General features: G+C 33.9%; 1 protein-coding gene across 1 annotated transcript in view; it reads right to left on the bottom strand.

Moving 5' to 3' along the window:
- Positions 1 to 9212: 9212 nt before the first annotated feature.
- Positions 9213 to 23455, bottom strand: part of LOC145676404 (gustatory receptor for sugar taste 64f-like) — a 43083-nt gene continuing 28840 nt past the window's right edge. Inside the window, exons 8-9 of the mRNA XM_081747260.1 lie at positions 13961 to 14050; positions 9213 to 9290 (exon numbers count right to left, since the gene is read on the bottom strand). Of these exons, the coding sequence (XP_081603386.1) occupies positions 9213 to 9290; positions 13961 to 14050 (168 nt within the window). The remainder of the gene's footprint in view (positions 9291 to 13960; positions 14051 to 23455) is intronic.

Genomic DNA, 23455 nt, shown 5'->3' with positions numbered 1-23455 from the left:
GTCGAGGATTAGGAGGGGTAATTTCTCAAAGAGATGATAGCAATGAACTTCGTCCAGTTGGATTTTTTTCTAAGAGATTAAGTGAAGCTGATAGACATCGTTCTATATATGAGCTTGAGTTTTTAAGCTTAGTAAAAACCATTGTCCGATTTAAACATTATCTGTTTAAAGAGTTTGACCTTTATACAGACAATAAAGCCTTGAGTTGGATAATCAATAATTCCAAAAGGTTGCTAAAATATGGGTCTTTAATAGAACATTTGTCTCAATTTTCTTTTAAGATCCACCATCTAAAAACAAACGAAAATAAGGTCGCTGACTTTCTGTCTAGACAATATGATAGTTTCAATTTTGAAGTTGAACCAAAACTTCAAGAAAAATCCGAGAGGAAAGATTTCGTTCTAGTTAACCTTTGGAAACTACCATTCTTGAGTGAACCTTTGACTGAGTTGCAGTGTAAGGACCCTGAGCTAAGCGATTACATTAATAGCATCGAAGGAGGTGAGAATATTGCGGATATTCAAATTAGAAGTGGATTCTTGTTGAAGAAAACTAAAGCCAAAAGGAATGAGTGGAAGATCATTGATCCAAAGGACCTTCAAAGGAACCTAGTGGAGTACTATCACCTTCAGTATCTCACAGGAGGGCATTCTGGGATATACAAGACGATACAGAAGATTATGAAACGATTTACATGGACTGGGATAGTAGATTATGTCAAGGAGTACGTGAAATCTTGTCCAGAGTGTCAGAAATCTAAACCATCGAATTCCAAGAAAATGGGTCGTCTTGGTTCAAGTGTCGTTACTAGGATTAATTCGAACTGGATGGTGGACTGCTTAGGACCTCTTCCGGCTTCCAATGGATTTTCTTATTTGTTAATAGTGATCGACAATTGTAGTAGGTTTTGTATGCTCGAAAGGCTGAGAAATTTGTCATCTAAGATACTTAGTGATAAATTATATGATTTATTCACACGTTATGGATTCATTGAATCCCTGTCAAGTGATAATGCATCCGTTTTTACGTCCGATTACTTTCAAAAATTTTTGTATAGTTTGGGAATTCGTCACATTAAACTTAGCCCTTACCACCCAGAGGCGAATGTAGCGGAACGTTACATCAAAACGCTAAAATTCTCCATGAAATCGTATTTCGCTGAACGGCAAAACCAGTGGAGTAGTGTAATACGAGATCTTCAATTTAACCTTAATATGTGTGAACATGAAGGTATGCGTGCAGTACCTTCAGAATTATTTTTGGGAAGAATTGTTAATAGCCCCTTGGAAATTAAATGGAAAGTTATGGAGATTGATATTTGTGGAGAAACTTCAGAGGAAGTGTGGAAAAATGCCTTGGAAAATATGGTAAAAAGCTGGGAGAAAAGGAGGAAATTGTTTGAACAAACTAGAAGAGAAGTAAATTTGGACGTTGGAAACCTTGTATTAGTGAAAAATCATGAGAAGCCTTTGTTGAAAGATAAAGTTACCAAATCGTTAATGTACCAATGGGTTGGTCCGTTTAAAATAGTCAAGTTTCTGACTCCAAATTCTTTGGTGTTAGAAGATGTAAGCAAATCCATCAAAGGTTAAACGTAGTCATGTTACCGATGTTAAGAAATTCTTTCCACGTAGAAATTGAATTCTAGGTTAAGCCTGAACAACTGATTCAATATTTTACTCATTGCAGTTCAACCTTCAAAACAACATCAACGTAATTAGTGATAATTATAGAATAGAGATTAATTTAGATTAAGTTAGATTGTTAGGTTAGATATTAGATTTAGAATTAGTACGTAGAATTGTTAGAAATGTTAAATTTTTCAATTCATTCATATCCATAATCTCCTCAACTTTCATAAATCATTTTCATTGGTGCTAATCATTAGTTGTTTGTAATTATTTGTATTATAAATCTGTTTTTGTATAATTATAGGAAAATCTGTTGATGTACTAAAATTGATGTAAACAGCTGTTTCTTTACCTATGCTATGAAGATTAGAAATCCTGACCAGATATTGACTTCTACCAATAGAATTCCAAATTTCAGACATGTTACTTTGCTTGGCATTGATTCATATCCATGGAGGATGAACGAAGAATACTACTAATTCGCCTGAAGATCTAAAAGTGGAATAATTTTAAATGGTTTGTTATATAGTTGTGAAATGTTTCTCGAGGAGGACTTAATGGCCGAAAAGACAATTGAAATAAAATGTCAAATAATGAATTTAAAAATGTTCTAACTAATGAAAAACTTTTCAATTGTTCCAATATGCAAATTTGAAATATAAAAAATTCCGTGTAGTATTTTTTATATTTTTCGGGGCAGTGGTGTTTGTAGCGATTTCCAATACGCTACTTTATTTTTATGATATATATATATTTAATTGTGGTGTTGTGAAGTAAATTTACTGTTTAAAAAAAGCAGAGAAAGAAATTGATTAAAGTATTTTTTTAAAAAAAGAATTGTAATATGTATGAAGGAATTCGTTTTGTTTTTCTTTCTTTCGCTCTTATTTCTGTAAAGGCTTGAAGTTGTAAGCGAAACACCTTTTCTTTTCGTTAGCTGTGTGTTTGAATGACGTAGCACGGGAAGACGAGATAGTGAGTGACACGCCCCCTTTTTGTGGCTTCGGTTGCCTCGTGCTAGCTATGCCTCGTCACTTGGTTTGAAGGCGATACGGGGAACAAGTGGAAGATTACGTACATGCAGCAGTGTTTGGTTAAAGTCGGGAAATTCGTATTACATTTTCTCTTTCCTTGTCAGTAGAAAAATATAAAATACCGTGAACTAATGTAGTGATTGTGGAGTGTTTTTTTTTCTTTTTAAAAAATGTATGAAGAAGTAACTTAACGTCAGTTTGTTTCAGTTTGATACTGCAAAATTGTTAGGCTATGTAGGCTGTCTCAATTTAATCAAAGTTAAGTTAGGACTCCTCTTATACCGTCTTGTTGCTAGAAATTAACAAAGTTAACAATTAATAGTGAGATTAATTTATAAAAGTGAGATTTAAAAAAATTAGATTTTGTTTTTTAAAAAAGTGAGCTTGTAAAGATTAAGTAATCTCTAAACGACTTTTCTACTTCTAAGTTTTTAAAAATTGGAATTAAACTACGTAGTGGAATGGTAGTGCTAGTACGTAGAAGAGTGCCTAAACACGTTAGTGGGTGTAAATTGAATTAGGTAGTTTTCGCTAGGAGTAGTGGTTAAAGAGGTCAAAACTAATTTAATAAATGGTAAAATCTAATTGAATAAATTTAACGAGACTATATAGGGAGCTTCAAGAGGAGTAGGGAAATAAATTACAGTACCAGTTTGATCGAATTGAGGTAGAAATTACGTTAAATTTAGACTTATTAAAGGAAATTACTTAACTGTAAAATTTACATAGTAAGATTATACAGAGCGTTTTAAAATTAATAAGCACTGAAATAATTAAATTTATTGCTAAATCGGGTTGCACTATAGTAGAAGAAAGAAAAGGTCTTAGATTGTAGACCCAGCAGATGATTAGAGCCTTTGGGGTAAAAAAAATTCTTTCCTTTCTGTTTCTAATTTTCCAAATGTGAAGTGGTAAGTACTTAATTTATTTTTTTCTATTACTTAGAAACAGTAGAAATAGTCACTGGGTGTTGAATGCACACGTTAAAAAAAATCTTAAAGTATACACTGAATCTTTTGAGCCAAATTTCTCCACATCGATTACATTTAAATTTAATAAATTTGTAACAAAGAAAAGGTGTTCGCAATTCAAGCTTATAATTTCTCTATTGGTCATTAAATGTTTGGTTTTATAGTCCCAATTAAACTGATTTAAATACAATGATTTTCACTCCTGATACTATATATATCGTTGAAAGATTAGTAATTGTTAGCTATTGTTATTGTTTGGCTACATTTAATTGTATATTGTAACTTAAATCTAAAAATGTTTGAAGCTAATTAAAACTGTCCCAAAAATTTAATTTATCTGTTTAATTCCTATGTTTTGCATTCACCAACCAGTTTTTTATATTGTATGAACGAGAGAGAGTGGAGTGCTATAATATTAACTATTTGCCTTTCATTTTTTATTTTTGGGAGGTTTTCAGGTACGCTGCTACTGTAAATTTTTCACTGGTTCAGAGTCACTCGCGATTACTTTTTGGTTTTTGTTGTTTTTTTAAATTATTTTCCTCAAGCCATATAGTAATTGCGATACTGAAAAGTGACGCTTCGAATAAACCAAGTCAATATATTTTTTTAAATTCTTTTGATGAAGTTCAGGTTGATTACCTAGGAGATTTTTTTTAAATTGAGATGCTATTTCAATTCCGAACCAGCGGGTATATGGTATTATAAATTGGATCAGTCGAGATATTTATTAATGTTTCACTAATGTACTAAATGCTACAAGATGTACCATAGTAACAAGATGCGAATAATCCATTTCATCATCTTCATTAAGTTTAATATTAAAATGTTACTCTATTGGTATTATAGAGTCTGTCCCATTGTGAATATTTGCCGGAGCGATACCCAAGGTATCCGAAACTGAATAATTTAAAAAGTAGGTGATGTTTGTAACATATCTAATCCAGTCAGTGTATTTGTTTCGACAACAGAGTCTAAATAGCATACCGAGATTTCGATGCACGTTTTCAACAACAGAACTACTTGGGTGATACGATGTAACAAAATTCACTTTAACGTAGGTATTATTCATCGCACGGATAAATACATTGCTGCAAAACTGTCCACCATTATCACAGAGGATATTCTCAATTGGGCCACAATGAGCTATATATACATTCAAAATTCGATGAACAATTGCAGACGAAGTTGCTCTTCGTAGAGGATATGCGACTAGATATCTCGTAAAGAAATCCATAACGGTAAAGAAAAATGTTTCACCTGTAGATGCTCGAGGAAGAGGTCCATATAAATCCACAGAAATAAAGGAATGAGATCTTTCAGGCAGGATTGACATCATCGGTTTATATATAGCTTGATAGTTATGTTTAATTTTCATACATTCCTCACAATCATTGATATAGCTTTTGATCTGTGTTCGTAGTGATTTCCAATTAAAGGATTTACTAATTAATAAGTACACCTCCAAATATCCGAAATGGCCAAAATCATAACAATACGCTTTTAATATACGAGGCACTAATATCGGTGAATACAAATTTTCTTTCTGTTTTTATATTTGAAGTCTTTAATCAATAATACGTCGTTAGACACTTGATACATTGTATCCCAATTGCGAGGACAATCACAGTCCTTAGGGCAAGATGTTAAATGATGTATGATTATCGCATAACACTCATACTTCCTTTGTTGCTCTTTCAATTCCTCTATGGATATCTTAGCTATTTCATCTTGTAAGATTTTAAAAACGTTTATGGACAATATTCCATTATTGTCATCCGGAAACAACCTAGATAAGGTATCCACTGGGAGGTTATTGACTCCTTTAACGTGTTGTACTTCGAAATCGAAAGATTGAAGCTCTAAAGACCATCTTAACGAACGACTATTGTATCCCTGTACTATCTTAATAAGACACAAAGAATTATGATCTGTTAGGACTATGAAATGGCAGCCACTGATGTATGGAGTGAACTTTTGAAGTGCAAAACGTACAGCAAGTAATTCGGTTTCTGTCGACGTATATCCATTTTCTGCGTTCTTCAGTTTTCGACTAACACAGTGAATAACAGCTGGTTCAACTCTAGTAGGATTATGTTGCCATAATATGTTGGAAATTCCTGATAACGAACAATCACACTGCACATAAAAAGGACGATCATATCTAGGATGATTTAAACGAATATCTTCCATAATACATTTTTTAATTTGTTAAAACTATTTTCTTGTAAAGTACCCCATTTCCACGGGATTCCCTTTTTATTATAGAGAATAGAGGTTGGGCAATTTCTGCAAATCGAGGTATTGATTTTCTAAACCAGTTATACAATCCCAGAACTTGACGTGTTTCTTTTAAGTTAGTGGGAGCGGGCAAATTTCTTATAGCTTGTATCTCGGATTCACTAAAACACATTCCTTGAGCGTCTATCGAATAACCCCAAATTTAATGGACTCCCTGAAAATTTTGGATTTTTCTCTATTAACGATTAAGCCGGTTTTTTTCCAAACGTTCCAAAACCAAATCCAAGTTTTCCAAATAGTCTTTAGGACTTTTCCACACAATTAAAATATCATCAGTATAGAAAATCACATTTGCCAAAGATCTTGTAATATCACTTTAGGAGTTTTCTCCACAATTAAAATATCATCAGTATAGAAAATCACATTTGCCAAAGATCTTGTAATATCACTTTATTTAAACATTATGCTAAGGCAGCACTACCATTAACTAAACCAAAAATCACTCGATTATGTTCATATAACTGCCCTTCAAACGAAAAAAGCTCTATAGAGTCTTGAACTTTTTCCTAACAAGATCTGATTATACGCCATCACGAGATCCAGATTTCCCAATATGGTATTTCCTTGTAATGAACTAAGGATTTCTTCCACCGGAGGGTACCTTACTTGTAATTTTATGTGTTTATTCAATTTTCTTAGATCTAATACTATTCTCAGTCCTTTACCGGCCTTATTAGGCACTACCTGCAATTGGTTTAAATGAACACTCTGTGAAGGACTTATTATCCCGTCTTGCAAAATCTCTTTAATTTGTTTTCTTAGATTCTCCCTAAATCTATAAGGTATAATGTAGGGCTTTGCGATAATTGGGTTTTCTGTATCGACTTGAATATCGTTCACGAAATTTTTACATCCCGATCTCTGTGAAAATATTTTCTATGTTTATAGAGAATATCCCTGAATTGTACTACAAAATTTTCATCAGTATTCTTTACGATGTTTATAATTTCATCCACACACTTATGAAATGAATGATCACTGTTGTCTGGAGTGGGATTTTCACTTCCGTAATCTATAATATCTTTTTCTTTACTATTGCATTCACTTACATTAAGAACATTATTTATAAATGGTTGATACTGGCACGCAAAGTTGTCACTAACAGGAATTAAATTTTGGACAATTTTGTCGTAAAGGGTATGTATTGAGTATGTTTTATTTTCAAAATCTAAAACTGCACGTAATTGCGTGAGAAAATCTAGACCTATCAGTATATTTTCATTTAGTTCATTAATAACCAAAATGGAATATACCTTTCTTATGTTTTCCTGTGTAATCAACCAAAATTAAATTATCTATTTTCTGCAATCTAGTGTTGGAACAGTCTTTTGTAAGTTCACGTCAAAGGGAATATGATAGTGATACGATGGCTCCAGTATCAATCAAAGCTTGAAGGGGAATATCATTAATTTTTACATGTATTCTGGCTGTATTAAATGTTTTCAAGAAAACAAAATCATTATCGGGTGTACATACGTCTTCTATCTTATCATCAAACATCCAATGACAATTACTAATGGGAGTATATTGGTAATTATCACTAAAATCCAAAGTCTTAAGGTTAGTTTTATATACAGAAAAACTTGCGAATAAGTTTCTGATGTGGCTTTAACCCGTTCCACGTCAGCCACATCTAGTTTAAATTGCCATTACAAAATGATTCGGTTAGGTTGCATTGAGTAGCACAATCTTGAGTACCGTTCTGTATATTATGGATTCCTCCAGATCTTTGGTTTCTATTTTGAGAATTTCTGCCACCTATGAAATTGTTACGAAATCCATTTCAAGAAAAATTAGATGTACATTTTTCACGCACATTGATATTGCAGATTGGAATATGATTGGCTTGGCTTCGGTTGTTATTAGTTTGGTTTCGATTAGTGTTACTTTGCACCATTGATTGTTTTTCAAAATTTTGTGCTATCATAATTAAATGATTAACGTTAATGCATTGTGCAGAAATCAATATTTGTTGTAACCTAAAAGGTAACAATATCCGAATTGATGCTATGATTCGTGATTCCTGTTTGTATGGATTAATTAATTTCAACTCATTATATACGGAAATCATAAAATCAGTAAGATTCTTATCAATTTTGGGATCATACCGTCTGTTTCTAACCAAAGCGTCTCGGTTTGCCAACATAAAATCATTTTCAAAATTGGGAAGCAGTGCGTTCTTAAAATCTAAATAATTGCGTAAACTCCCCCTGATCACTTTGAACCAAAGAGAGCACGGTGGTAGCAAAACGTGTGGTAAAATCTTAAGAAATTTGGATCGGTCTACCCCAATTAAATCGCATTCTTCTTCGAACTTTTCTAAAAAATACACTTGCAGGCATGTCTTCTGACCTTCCATTAAATTTCGTTAAAGATCTTATTTCACTAAATCTGAAATGATTATGATTATGAGACTGTTTCAAATGATTAGACTTTACGTATCTGGTTTTCCGGCGATGTGATGAATACCGTCTTGTTTCTTCTTTCCCGGTGCTAGAAGCACTATCATCCCTCTCATTACAGTTTTCCAGTATATCATTAGTGTTACTTTCTTCTAAAGCTAATCTGGGTTCATTTGCTCTATGGTCGCTATTGGTGATCTGATGAGGATTATCATTTATATTAACAATCTTTTCCTTAATATATGTTTATTTCTTCGTGTAATACTTTAATTTGGTTGTTATACTCACTAACTTGTGTCTCAACCACTTCCACCGAACTTTGTACAATTGTAAATCTGTGTAAAATTTGTTCCATCCTACAGTCTGTTCGTTCTAGTTTAATGTTCATTTGCTGCGTAATTTATTTAAATTTGCAATCCTTTTTATGAAATCTAGTATCCATCTGTTGTGTTTGCTGTGCCAGTTGCTCAAATTTAGTATTCATTTGCTGGGTAATTTGTTCAAATTTGCTATCCATTTGCTGAAAACTAGTATCCATCTGTTGTGTTTGCTGTGTCAATCGCTCAAATTCAGTATTCATTTGCTGTGACAAGGATTGATTTAGCTGTTTTATAAGGTCAGCCACATTCATTGATGTATCCGATCCTGGTGTTTCAACATCACTAACTTCATCATTATTACTTTCGACTCTGGGTAAATCCATTTTAATATTTTTATAAATTTGCCTTTTACTTCTTAATAAAGTGTACTCCGTGTTGACGGTTAGTTATGAGTTTGCTTACTTTACTTCACACAAATCTCAAGGTTCCTGGGCAGAAAACACCACCTAAAATAATATGTATCTTATTTATTGTTCATTTTGTTATCTTTATGTTACATATATTGCCCACAATTCGAATAATAGGATAAGTCACCACTATCAGGCACCACAAGAACTAGCAATTGCATAACCTGGAAATTAGACACATCTAATACACTTCACCAAAATCTTTTATTCCCAATCTCCATTAATAATATTTATTTTTAGTTGTCATGGCAACTTTTAAACATAAATCTATCTTGTTACTGTAACTACCATTACGTGAATATCTATCTTATATTGACATAAATATATTATATATTCTTTTTTTCTTATTCTTCACAACATATTGTGTACTTTTAAGCACCGTTGCCCAAAATAACTACAAGATAAAAATTAAAGTAATTCATTGATACAATATCGTTGTAAACTTACGAAGTAATTCTTAACAAATTAAAATTTGACATAGATTTTGGTAAAGATTATTTAAATGACATACTAAAATCCCACAACTTCTTCGTTCGCCATATTTAAAAATGTCCGAATGTCCTAAGTAATTGAAAGATAATATTTTGTTAAGTGAAATACAAAATCTGGACCGGGCTAAATATTTGAGAAACTGTAAATGTATTCAATCCAAACTCAATTGGGATCAATGTTGATGGGAGAGGCGAAACATTGTGGCGTATTAACTGTTGTCATCTTGGTGACCACCATCTTTGAATCAACTTGTTTATTTTAAATGGTAACGTGGTCGTGTGACATATTAAACAACATCCTTGTCCAAAGAGAAACCCAGCGGTAAGGCTATTTTTCCAAATCCTGCAACGGTTTTAAAGTTGTGAATAGATTTAGGATATGTTATGTGTAAAATGTTGTGAAATCTGCTGTACGAAGGATATTCGTTGTAAAAGGAAGGATATTAGTAGTTTCAAATTTAAGGATAAAGGTAAAGTAAAAAACAAGCTTTGTAACATCTCACACTACGTATTCCTTAATAACCTAGAAGAGAGAGAGAGAGTTAACACAAATAAGACAATTACAATCACATGACATATTTGGCATGTCCTATTCTACGCACATCCCTAACCGTGCAACCCAGTGTTTGTGCACTCTTCAAAGCATGGTTAGTGATATTTGTTCACAGACCGTAATGATTCTTCTTTCAGGTAGCCAATGTCATTAATTTTACACTGCTAAAAATAACTTTAAAGTGTCCCCAAAGATAGAAATCCAATGGAGTCAATTCGGAGGACCTTGTTGATCACTCAAGTGGTCCATACCAATCTATACAGCAACTGGGAGAGTGTTCATTGAGCCATCGATTACATTACAACCATAATGCGGCGGTGCCGTATCTTGTTGTCAATATTGATGAAATCACCTTTCCTCTTTCAACAAAAGTGGCATAACAGTGTTTTCAAGCATATCTTCATGTAGTGCAGCATCCTAAGTCCCATCATTAAAAACAGGTCAAATAGGTCCGATCAATGAAAACAACTCCAATGAGTTTTTCGCCCCATATTCCACACCTCACCATTACCTTCATCTTGCATCTTTGATGTATCTATCTCACTAAGATTTGTTTAGTCCAGTGTCGAACATTTTTCCCAGTACCGAGAAATCCTACGGTATTTTTTTAAAAAAATTTGCATCGGTTTTCAAGTTTTGAATGGGTTTAGGATAGATTATGTTATCATTTAGACTTAATTTTGTTATGTGTGGAACATTGTATAGACGATAACCGACTGTCTCGTTACTTTTTACTTGTAGGTAGAACAGGATGCTAACTCGAAAGGAAAGAATCGAAATTATCCTTTCGGCTGGAGAACGTAGTTCAGCAATAATAACAGCGACATCTTCATCGCGAGCTGGTGACAGACAGTGCTGTACGAAAACTAATCCGCAAATTTAGGGCAAAGGGAAATGTTGATGATTTACCTGGATCAGGACGACCACGAAATGCAACAGATCCAGACACATCAGCAGCTGTGTTGGGTGAATTGGTAAAAAGTCCTATGGAGAGTGTGCGACGTTTATCAAGTGAATATAATGTTAGTGTTAAAAGTGTTCAAAGAGTATTAAAAAGCGAAAAGTGGCACTCTTAAAAATTACAGTTGAAACAAAAACTGTCAGAGGATGATTCTGATAGACCAACGGAGTTTTGTGAGTAGGCGTTGGCCCAGATGGCTCGTGACCCAGAATTTCCTCATAACATTGTTTTTAATGATGGGGCAAATTTCTATGTAACAAGTGAGATTAACAACCAAAATGTCCGGTACTGGGCTAATACAAATCATAACTAGATAGATGCATCAAAGATGCAAGATGCAGGTAAGGTAATGGTGTGGTGTGAAATATGGAGTGAAAAACTTATTGGACCTGCTTTTATTGATGGGACCTCTTTGACCTCTTTTTATTGATGGGACCTTGGATGGTGCACTATATGAAGATATCCTTGAAAACACTGTTTTGTCACTTTTGTTGAACGAGAAAGGATGATTTCATCAAAATTGACAACAAGATATGGCACCGCTGCATTATGGTTGTAATGTAATCGGTGGCTCAATGAACACTCCCCAGTTGCTGGACAGATTGGTATAGACCACTTGAGTTCCCCGAATTAACTCCGTTGGATTTCTATCTTTGGGGACAGTTTAAAGCTATTTTTAGCAGTGTAAAATTAATGACATTGGCTACCTGAAAAGGAGAATCATTACGGCTTGTGAACAAATATCACCAACTATGCTTCGCAGAGTGCACAAACACTGGGTCGCACGGTTAAGGATGTGCATAGAACAGAACGAGGAGCATGTTGAACATGTCATGTGTATTTGTCGTATGTGCTAGCTCTCTCTTTTCCTGGATATTAAAGAATACGTAATGTGAGATGTTACAAAGAGTGTATTTTTACTTTATCCTTAAAAAGAGAATGAAATTGAAATCGTTAAGTTTTACGTCCCACGTTTATGTCGATTAGGCTAAAGGAGTCGGTGATGATGAGAGAAATGAAGAAAGTGGGAGGAAACGGGAGAAGCCCGAGAAAACCCACGAGCACAGTGTTTGTCCACAATGTCCACACAGCGCGAGCTGGGATCGAACCAGGGACCCTAAATACCGGAGGTAAACGCTCTACTACTGAGCCACTGCGCCTACTTTATCCTTGAATTCGAAACTTCACACAGCACATTTCACAGTATTTCACACATAACATATCCTAAATATATTCAGAACTTCAAAACTGTTGCAGGGTTTGAAAAAATAATCTTATCGTTAGGTTTCTCTTTGGACGAGGATGTTGCTTAATATGTCACACGACCAAGTTGCCATTTAAAATAAACATGTTGATTTTAAGATGACGGTCATCAAGATGGCGGATGACAACCTTTAACACGCCTTAATGTTTCGCTTTCCCACACACATTGATCCCAATTGAGTTTGGATCGACTGCATTTACAGTTTCTCAAATATTTAGCCGCGTCCAGATTTTGTATTTCACTTAACAAAATACGAGTATTCTTTCAATTACTTCGGACATTCGGACATTTTCCAATATGACGAACGAAGAAGTTGTGGGATTTTAGTATGTCATTTAAATAATCTTTACCAACATCTATATCAAATTTTAATTTCTTAATAATTATTTCTTAAGTTCAATAAAATATTAAATCAGTTTTACAGTAGTTTTCGGAATTTCAGAATTTATAGCAAATATTTTTAAAAGTATGCGTTTTATGAATAATTGTTTCGTTATAAAAATATTGTGTTATCTATGTTCTATAAAACGACACTAAGTTTATCTCTTTATGTTCAACCATAGTGAAGATATTCCTATTTTTATCTGGGTATTGCTCATTTGATACTTACGGCGGCGAAGCTCACCCGGAATTTCAGGGAATTTTAGTATGTTGTTTAGAACATCATTCCCAACATCTGTACGAATTTTCAGCTTGTTACTAATTTGTTCCTTTCTTCATTAAAATTTGAGCTTCATTTACTGCACTAATTTGTGTAGATACTTTCAGTGTAGGTACGGTACTCACTCGACGCCGTGATGGTAATCAGAGTTGGCGTGGGTCAATGAAAACTTGACCCACGACCCACTGACCAACCACTCACCGTGACCCACCACCAACCATCATCCGCTGTGACCTACTCTGACTCACCAAAATCCATCGTCATCAACTCTGTACACGATCCACGGCTTCTTCTGCACTGACTAAAGAGTTTACGGGTTCGATCCCAGCCCCCGCCAAGTGAAATTTGTGGTGGACAAACACCGTGTGTGTGGGTTTTCTCGGGGTTCTCCCGTTTCCTACCACTTTCTTCATTCCACCGTTTCATTCATTCTTCATCATCACCGTCTCCTTTAGCCTAGCCGGCATAACCGTGGGACGTAAAACTCAAAGATTTCATTTTCATTTTCTAGCCTAACCGGCATAATCGTGGGACGTAAAACTCAAAGATTTCATTTCATTTTTTTTTTAAATTGACCTTAATTCAGACTTGTGGATTTCAAGTTGGCTGCCGTGAAGGTCATACCTACCATACGACTTCCCCCTGGGCGTTATACACCGTATGTATCTACATGATTGTTCTTTCATTAACACTCCGTTTACACAAAGGATAGTAAGGGACTTCTGCAGTTATCTCTGCAGTAATCTGCAGTAAGGGATCACATCACAACTCTTAAAAGTTATAAAACAATAGAAAGGCAAAAATTTCTGTCATCACAAATAATGCATACATGCTTTCTATCAGAAAACAAAATTTAATTGAAATCGGAGCCGGACACCTGGTTGAGAAGCGAATGAAGGCTTACCGTAAGGACAAGCTTCCTGGTGACAGGGAAAAACTTCATCCCAGTTAAAGCAACCTCGTCTGTAAGGACTTGATAAAGAAATCTTTGAACCTAGAAGAAAATATAAAATTAGATTTTACATTTATTATAGTTACGTAAAGAAACCACTTTTAATTGTTAGATTATCGTTTAAATTTAAAAAAGTATCGAACTTTTTTCGTTTACTGTATATGAATAAATGAATGTAATATTTTCTAAATGAGTTGTCATTCAGTTTCGTTGGTGTAAGATACAAGATATAGGAAGATTACTAGCGACTATTTGCAACTGACATTTTTTTCTAGTGTTAGCTAAAGTCTTTCTACTTCGTAAATTACTACACAAAGTACTTGCTATGTATGTAGTTAGTAGGCTGTTATTAGTAAAATGTCTAGTAGTAAGATTTATGTTGCTACGTACCTTTCATGCACTATTTACTTTAGTTTCTTCGGAAAAGTATCAGAAAAAGGTAAGGAAAATTAACAAGAATAGAAGGTTGGATATTATTATTATTATTATTATTATTATTATTATTATTATTATTATTATTATTATTATTATTATTTCGTCTCTACTACTGGGTGATTTGATCCGTGTTCTTCCTTTGAAATCAATTGGCACTATATATATATATATATATATATATATATATATATATATATATATATATATATATATATATCGATTCGTTGGGATCAGATGAAGAAAAAATAATCTACTTGGCAAGAAATTTCTTTTTGTATATATCGTTAGAAATCCTGGCCACTGGGGGCAAGGATGATTTAGGGTCTCCAATGAACAGTAAAAATATTAAAAAACGAGCGTAGCAATTTCTTATAAATTAAGTCCTCCATCCAGACAACAGCTGCGACGCCTCACTCCAATCCTCAATCTAGGCAAAGAGACTAGCGTCTTTATTGGACGGGGGAGTGATATCTCTGGAGGAGGGTAAGACGCATGATTTCACTAGTTTTCTAATGGAGAGTAGAAAGAAGATGATTTGGTGTCATACAGAACTCTTAGACTCTATTCTGACAGGATATATGGTGCTAGCCATTAGATAACTAACGTAAATGTGGGATGTTCCAAGTCAGAGAGAATCGAACCTAATATATCTAAATGTGAACGGTCCAGAACTAAAATGGTAGAGCAATGTTGTTATTTTCCTAATAATATTACGTAATCAGATGGTAATAACGTCGGAGTCTTTCTACTCACAGTACTCCAAATCCTGCAGCATGTCTGTTAGTTCGGAAATTAGAACTCGAAATTACGTTTAATATTACCCAGGTATTTAGTGCATTTAGCCATACGTGGCGAACCAATTTTCATATCACTATATTAGTAAACAAATTGAAAGGAAAATACATTGATCAATCTCTCATTACAAGCCGCGAACTACATGTTCAAAATTTAACTAGTATTATGCAAAACGTGGCTCTCATTTTGTTAATCGGTACTTATTTGTATCATTAATTAGCCATTAAAATTCAATAGTTTATATGCAAGATTGCGAAGCATTTAATTGTTTTTTTTCAGTAAGGTAATGGACGGGATGTAGTGCAAGGTCCGTCTGTCTAAAGCGTATATTACTTTGTCAGGACTGGTGGAGAGAGGATAAGAAAACAAAAAATAAAATAATTTGACGAAATATCAATGAAATATCAATGAATAAATATCGTATAATCGTATAAATATATCGTATAATATTTGTCATCACTGTTCGCCACTGATAAAGATATCTCTCCATTAATGTAAAATTTCAATTAGCCGTTTTCATAAAAACCAGGCAAAAATTCCTAATAGTAAGAATCGACATGTTCCTGCTGAATATTGGATGAGTCGGATCGTTTCATAAAAAATCGTTAAATTGAAATAATTCCTTCAATGTGGCATCAGAACATCACATGTGCCAAATGGGCAAATTCTGGAAAAGTTAATCTAAAATTATAGAAACAGGAAGAAATCACAAATGGCACATAAAAATGGCAGTGTGCGAGAAAATAGCGAAAGTCGTAAATAAATTTGAAGTTCTGCCAATTAGTTAAGGACTTAAAACGTTTGAATTTTAGGATACAAAGGAAAAGTGAACAAAATAGCATACGCTTATTTAACTCCTGCACTATTCCTACGTGAGTGCAACATTGCATGAGAAATGGCACACTTTTTCTCTGTAAATGATTTATTAATTATGTGGCTCAATTCCACAACAAACATGTGCTGTACTATGGTGATCTAGTATTAACGAAGAAAGTTACATTTTGTTAAAGGGATTCCGTCATTTTGATGTGTGTATTAGGCCCATCGGACCCCATATTGACTTACATTTAATCTCACTTTTATCACACTTACCTTAATGATTGTAATCAAGCTATATGTATAACACTAGTTAACATTATAAAAAATGATTTTCTAATGTTATAATAGATGCAAAATTATAAGATATCCAGTGGTGTGGTAAAGCATATTCCAGACTGGAGAATTCGTTATTTTGTTACTAATTTTCCAGAAATTATTCTTTGTATATACAGGATATTAAAGAAGTAAGAGGTGATTCCTCACATCGAAACAAAACAGAAAGTTTATAAGGGTATATGGTAAAAGTGCATAGTTCCCAAACAATGGCCGTCCAAATTTATGAAAAAATACATAGTAGTACGCGTTGCTTCGAAGATTTGAAACCATGAAGCTGGTGGTCAATAACATTTCGACTATCTGCCAACATTCTGTCCACTGCTGTCAATACTTTTTTCTTTTTGTCTGCTTTGAACTGACCTATAATTCCAAACTTATCTGGGAAATTCCTTATGACCTGTGCCCAAGCCATAGCCCACTCATTGCATATTGCTGAAATATGCATTTTTTGGATGGCATATGTATGACTTCATTTAACCTGATATGAACCACCACTTTACGGTTCCCCGTATTCGATATAACGCATGTTGCGATGTATTATTCCATGCTTTTTGGTGGCCCTGCACTATGCACTTTTTCCCCTACACATGAATATGAACTTCTTATTTTGTTGTGAGGATTCACCTCTTATAATTTATTAATCTAGCTCATTAACGCCCTGTGCATACTACCTTGCCCACCTGCTTCATTCACCCACTCTTCCCATATCTAAAATTACTATTTCAAAATCTTCGAACTAGATAAATAAATGAAGTGTTCAGAGTACAAGGGAGTTAAATCCGAGTACCAAAGTGTGAGAAAAAGAATTTAAAGTTTGTACGTTGACCCATCCCTCAAATTTCAGAAAGGATGCATAGGAACACTTCTTAAATTTGGAAAATTAGGAAAATTAAAAGTTTGATATGGTAGTATAGAACTATGGTATGTACCTCTTGGGTTCAGGTGTTCCATCTTGTACCCTTTTAGGAGCAAAAATTGCTAAAAATTTAAAATTTGGTGTTTTTTACCTATCTTATTTCTTATGACGAGGGTTTATCATTCTATGGTTTTATGTATAGGTGTCCATTCTTTTTAGGACATATGTACCTTGAAGCATAACTCTAAAATTTTTGGAAGGGTACATAGACTTACCTCTTAAATTCAGGAATTGTCAAAAACAAAATTCCATAAATGTCCTCTAGGACTCGAATATATATTTTTGTACATTTGATTATTACTGCTTGTCTCCTTGGGGTGCAAAACTTGTCAATAGTAACACTTTATGGTTAGCGGAAAACCGAAATAATAAGATGGGCCAGGAATTTTGAACGTTATGTTTGATGTACATTAAAATGATGCTTTATTGTAACGTATGATCTGAGCAGACATTTCATAAATTTAGGGAGAAGTATACTTGGCCCACCATTAAATTTTGAGATTGTCAAAAATATAAAAAAATGTAATTGTTTACTAGTACTCAAGTATATATTTTTAATAAATTTGGATGGTCTAAATGATGTCCTTTCATGGGTAAAATTTACAAAAATTCCAAATTAAGGATATTGATCTAATATATAATTTTAATACTTTGAAACGTAGGAGCATCTCATAATATACGGTTCTTGGTGCAATCTAATTGCTTGAACTTTGCCTCTGATTCACAATGTCACACTTTGAACTTTAAGAATTGTAGTCTGTCAATTGTAGAAATTTATCTTTGAGGCAATTTGAGTGTTTGTGATTAACTTCAAATTTTGTATTTGAAATCGATATTTAGGGTATGAAATCTTTAAAGCAATTATTAAAACCAATTGATATACATATCCGAGTACCAAATGGTAGTATTAATTGGTAGTAGGATGTTATTAATTGTTGTGATCGATGTGAGATCCAAGAACATTATCTGTGTGGATTTTGTCTGAAAGTGAGGAAGTGCCTTTGATTGACGTTTTTGAGTTGTATGTGAATGTGCATGATGTGTCCCAGGTGAAGGTAGTGAAATCCGTTTCAAAATTGGTTTTGTGGTTATCCTATTATAAAGAAATGAAAGAAATAAGCCTATTGAACGTTATAACTCCGAAACCTTCTAACAATGGAATTTAGTGCAACGGAAATATTTTTAAAATTCTTATAAATGGAAAACAATATTAATCAATTAAATTCGTTAACAGATATCTCCATTTCAACGGAAAATGATGAAATTTCTTGCCCCGAGTGTCTAAAAAGGTTTCCAACCAGGAAGGGCTTGAATATACACAAGGCGAGAAAACATGTGATATCAGAATCTCAAGTTACTACGCAAGATTTTGCTAAAGAACTTGCAAAATTAAAGTCAACCATATGGCTAATAAAGAGAATTCCAAGAGGGGCCCGAAATGCAGTCGCAAAGAAACTAGCATCTGTAATAGAAGCATGTGTAAATAAAAATGATTTCCTCTCGTGGAAAAATTTGTTAACCTTTTCGTTTGCCCATCTAAAAATCCCTAAGGAACGCAGCACGAAATCCATTACACAGATTATTAAGCACAATTTAAACGAAACTGTGTCAACAGATTGTTCATCTCGTCTAGGGAAAAAACACACTCCAAACTTAGCGAAAAGAATAGAAGCAAAAATTTCTGACTTTGATACCAGAGGGGCCCTAAGGTTGTTAAGTTCTGATGATATTTTGGCTCCAATAAACGAGGAAACATTTCTCGATCTCAAAAGCAAACACCCAGCTCCTTCCAGGAATCTAAATTTACCCGATCCTCCGAACGACCTTGACCCTAAAATCATAGTGGATAGTGGAATGGTGTCAAAAGCTATTTATAGTTTCCCTAGTGGTTCTGCATCAGGGATTGATGGTTTGTCACCTCAACATTTAAAAGATCTTATTTCCAAATCGGCAGGTGATACGGCATCATATCTGCTGGAACAAATCACAAACTTAATAAATCTCATACTGAGTGGAAATGTCAATCTTGAAATATGTAAATACTTTTTTGGTGCAAATTTATGTGCACTTCGAAAGAAGGATGGAGGACTTAGACCCATAGCTGTTGGGTGTACAATTAGACGTTTAGCATCTAAGACAGCAGTTTCCTCTGTGTATGCCAAATGCGCCTCTTATTTGCAACCTCACCAACTCGGATTTGCGACGAGAAAAGGAAATGAAGCTATTATACATGCCACCCGCAGTTACATACAAGCACATAAGAATTCTAATAACGTAATTCTCAAGATCGATTTCAAAAATGCCTTCAACTCCGTGGAAAGAGATATTATGCTGCAGCAAGTGAAACAAGTATTGCCTCAATTATATTCATTCTTTTGGCAAAGTTATGCTCAACCATCAATCTTATTTTTTGGTGAACGAACGATTCCATCACAAGTTGGCTGTCAACAAGGTGATCCAGCTGGTCCAATGCTCTTTAGTTTGGCCATCCACCCAATAGTTCGCGCTTTATCGTCTGAACTAAATACCTTCTACTTAGATGACGGTAGCTTAGGTGGTTCTCCACAGTCAGTTTACAAAGACATGAAGACTCTAATAGAAGAATCTAAAAAACTTGGTCTGGAAGTTAATCCGTCTAAATGCGAACTTTTTTTCATGTCTGGGAATCCAAGCAAAGAAGTTGAATCCCAGTTTCAAGAATTGTTACCTGGGATACGGACGGTACTTAAAAATGAATTATCTCTCTTAGGATCACCCCTCCTTGAGGATGGATATGAGGAAACTTTTGATGAGCATTTAAATAGATTAAAAATAGTAACTCAGCGTCTGAAGACTTTACCAGCACATATCGCCTTTTTTCTACTTAAGAATTGCCTGGGAATACCAAAACTGATCTATTTTTTACGCACCACTCCCACATGGTCCATGCCTTCCAAGGTACTTCAGCTTGATAATTGTATGAAATATGCATTACAGTCAATCATCAATTATTCTTTGAATGAAGATCAATGGACTCAAGCAAGCTTACCAATTCGCTTAGGAGGTTTAAGTGTAAGAAAAGTCTCAGATCTAAGCCTTCCAGCTTTCCTGTCCTCATGTTTTGGAGTGAAGCCACTTGTCTCCAACATATTATACATTCCAGTTGACAAAGTGGAAATTCATCACCTGGCGGAGGGATTGGAGATATGGAATGGTATATACAATAATGAGACTCCCGCTGTATTGGATTTACAACAGCATTGGGATAAAATTATATTAACAACAATAATTGATAAAGAATTGGTTCCTGAAAATGCATTTGATATTGCCCGTTTTAAATCCTTACAAAGGAAAGAATCTGGTGCATGGCTACAAGCTACACCGTCAAGAAATATTGGGACTCTCTTAGACAACAACACGTTTCAAATTTGTGTCGCTCTACGTCTCGGCTTAAATATCTGTTACACTTTCAAATGTACATGTCAAGAACAGGTTGATGAAAAAGTCTTACATGCACTAAGCTGTTCTAGGAGTGGAGGTCGAATTTCTCGTCATGGAGAGCTGAATAATATAATAAGACGAGCCCTTGCCAGCATTGATATTCCAAATATTTTAGAACCATCTGGAATGTCCAGAGATGATGGGAAACGACCAGATGGAGTGACATTAATCCCTTGGAAAATGGGGCAACGACTGGTATGGGACGTCACCTGTGTAGACACATTTGCACCTTCCCATTTAGCTTCATCATGTAAAGAGGCCGGAAATGCTGCTGAGACTGCCTGTAAGCGGAAACACACGAAATATTCCAAATTAAAAGAAGATCATATGTTTATTGCCTTTGCTACAGAAACCATGGGAGCTTTTAGCAAGAAAGCTAGGGAATTCCTAAAGGAAATCGGATTGAAATTAAATCTGAAGACAGGAGATCCAAGAAGTGCACAATTTTTATTTCAACGCATTAGTCTAGCAATTCAGCGAGGTAATGCAGTTAGCATTTTAAGTTCCTTCCCTTCTTCTAAAATAGAAGAAATTTTTTATTTGAAATGAACCAGAAATTATGAACATTTTGGACTGAAAATTTTGTAAACTATTTAAGTTTTGTTAGCTGCATGATATTTTTCATGCTACTTCCAAAGATGAGGAAGATGTACTTATTCGCTCTTCTCAATTATGAATAGCCTAGTTTCTAGATTTTACATTTCAAACAAAAGAATTAGTGTAATGTATCTTCTGTCCATAATTGTCTATGACAACCATTTTTTTTTCTGTGGCAATGAATTTTCAATATTCTTAAGTTTATTATTTTACATTGATGTTCATTATTCAGATGTTTCACTGTATATTTCTTGTAACTATATATACGTGTATATTACACCACTTAAGGAACTATCAGAACTTCGAGTTATACGTTGAAGAAGTTGAATGAATAAAACGTCGAGTTATAGCGATTGATATACAATAACATTTCTCACATTTTGAACCTTTGGCTTTGTTGCTATGATTCATAATGATTTATACATAGTCTATAGCCATTGGTGGGAAGTTAATTGTCTTTAGCGAAATCTTGCTTCAAATTCAAAATTTTGTACTTGAAACTTGATAGTAACTTAATTCTATTGATATACATGAACAATTATTTCAAACCTGATAGAATTATTATAAACGATTGGTATGCAACAATAAGCATGTCACATTTCGAGGTTTAGTCAAAACTCATAGTCTAAGAACATTAGTGGAAAATTATCTTTGTTGCAATTTAATTTGCTGATTTTTCTACAAATTTTAATTTATAATGTTTGTAAAATATTTTCAAAGCTTTTGTTTAAAATGTCTTGCTCATGATTTTAAATTTTTTGGACCTTATGGTTGTAAAGTCATTGATGAAAAATCTTTTGCAACCTGGTAAGTCATTATTAAAAATGATTGATGTGCAACAATAATTTGATACTTTGAACTTTAGCCACAATTCATAAATTAAGGCTATTGGTGGTGGAAAGCTGCTTTTGGTGAAATTATATCAGTTGATTACTTACAAATTTTAATTTAAAAATTTTAGAAAGTTAAGGAAAAATTCGATCACTACTTGAAATTTTCTGTTGGAATATCTTTGTTTAAAATGTTTCAAATTTGAAAGGTTTTAGACGCACTCAAAGGTCTTTTGAAAATTTTAAATCTCTTTGTTTGGAAATTGTTGTTTAAAATTTTAGATCACTGTTTTATATTTCTTACTTGAACGCCTTTAAAACCTTTCAAATCTCAAAGTTTTGCACTCATTGAAAAGCTTTTATTAAATTTTTCAGTTATTAAGGTTATAGCCCGATAAGGTAGTGAAAAGTGGCCTTAAACGGATTGCTGTGATATTTATATCAAAGGTGCCTCATATCCAAAGATAAGTTTGACCTGAAAATCAACCTAAAATTTCTTCGAATATCAAAGTTATAGCTGAAAATTCGTAAATCAAAAATTGTTCATATCTCGGAAACGACTTAAGTTACGAAGATGGAACAAAATATGATTATACTTTGAAGCACCTCACCAAAAACAAAACAAAAAAACTGTATTTTCCCTTTCAAATTTCTAGCGTAAACCGCGTCCAAAATATTTGAATTCAAATATTTTTGCTTTATGTTCAAGTGACCACCTTCTATTTTCCATCATAGAAGCATCACTAACCCACCTATATTATATTTTATCCACTGTTTGATACCCTCGGGGCAACTTGGTGTAAAATGAGGAAAACCAAAGTCAGACACTCCTGGAAGATATGCAACGCGCGTTTTGGCCGGAACGAATACTTTCAAAAGTCAAAGATAGTTGAGTTTGAGATTCTGACTCGTTATGAATGGTTCAATGTGGGAATACAACTCTCATTTTCGTACCTCTTCCAGAAACAGCGTGAGAACACTAGTGCCATTGATTTTCATTCTGCCTTACGTTAGTAGGATACAAATATTTTAAATCGTGATTTACAGAAAACAACGTTTTTGATTATACCTATATAATACCCATATATAACGTAAAAATATTATAAAGCATCAGATGATGATAATACAAAAATATTCAAAATGTTTCTCCAATGTCTTTCTTGTATTAGAAAACATTACAAGGAAAATAAAGGACATGGCATGTGGGACCTTCAATCTTCATCATTATGTGCGTTTATT

The sequence above is a fragment of the Thermobia domestica genome, unplaced genomic scaffold (genome assembly GCF_964235325.1).
Source record: "Thermobia domestica unplaced genomic scaffold, izTheDome1.hap1.1 HAP1_SCAFFOLD_151, whole genome shotgun sequence".
In the NCBI taxonomy this organism is placed as follows: Eukaryota; Metazoa; Arthropoda; class Insecta; order Zygentoma; family Lepismatidae; genus Thermobia; species Thermobia domestica.
The sequence above is the reverse complement of the archived record's forward strand: the minus strand, read 5'-3'. Positions and strand labels throughout refer to the sequence as shown.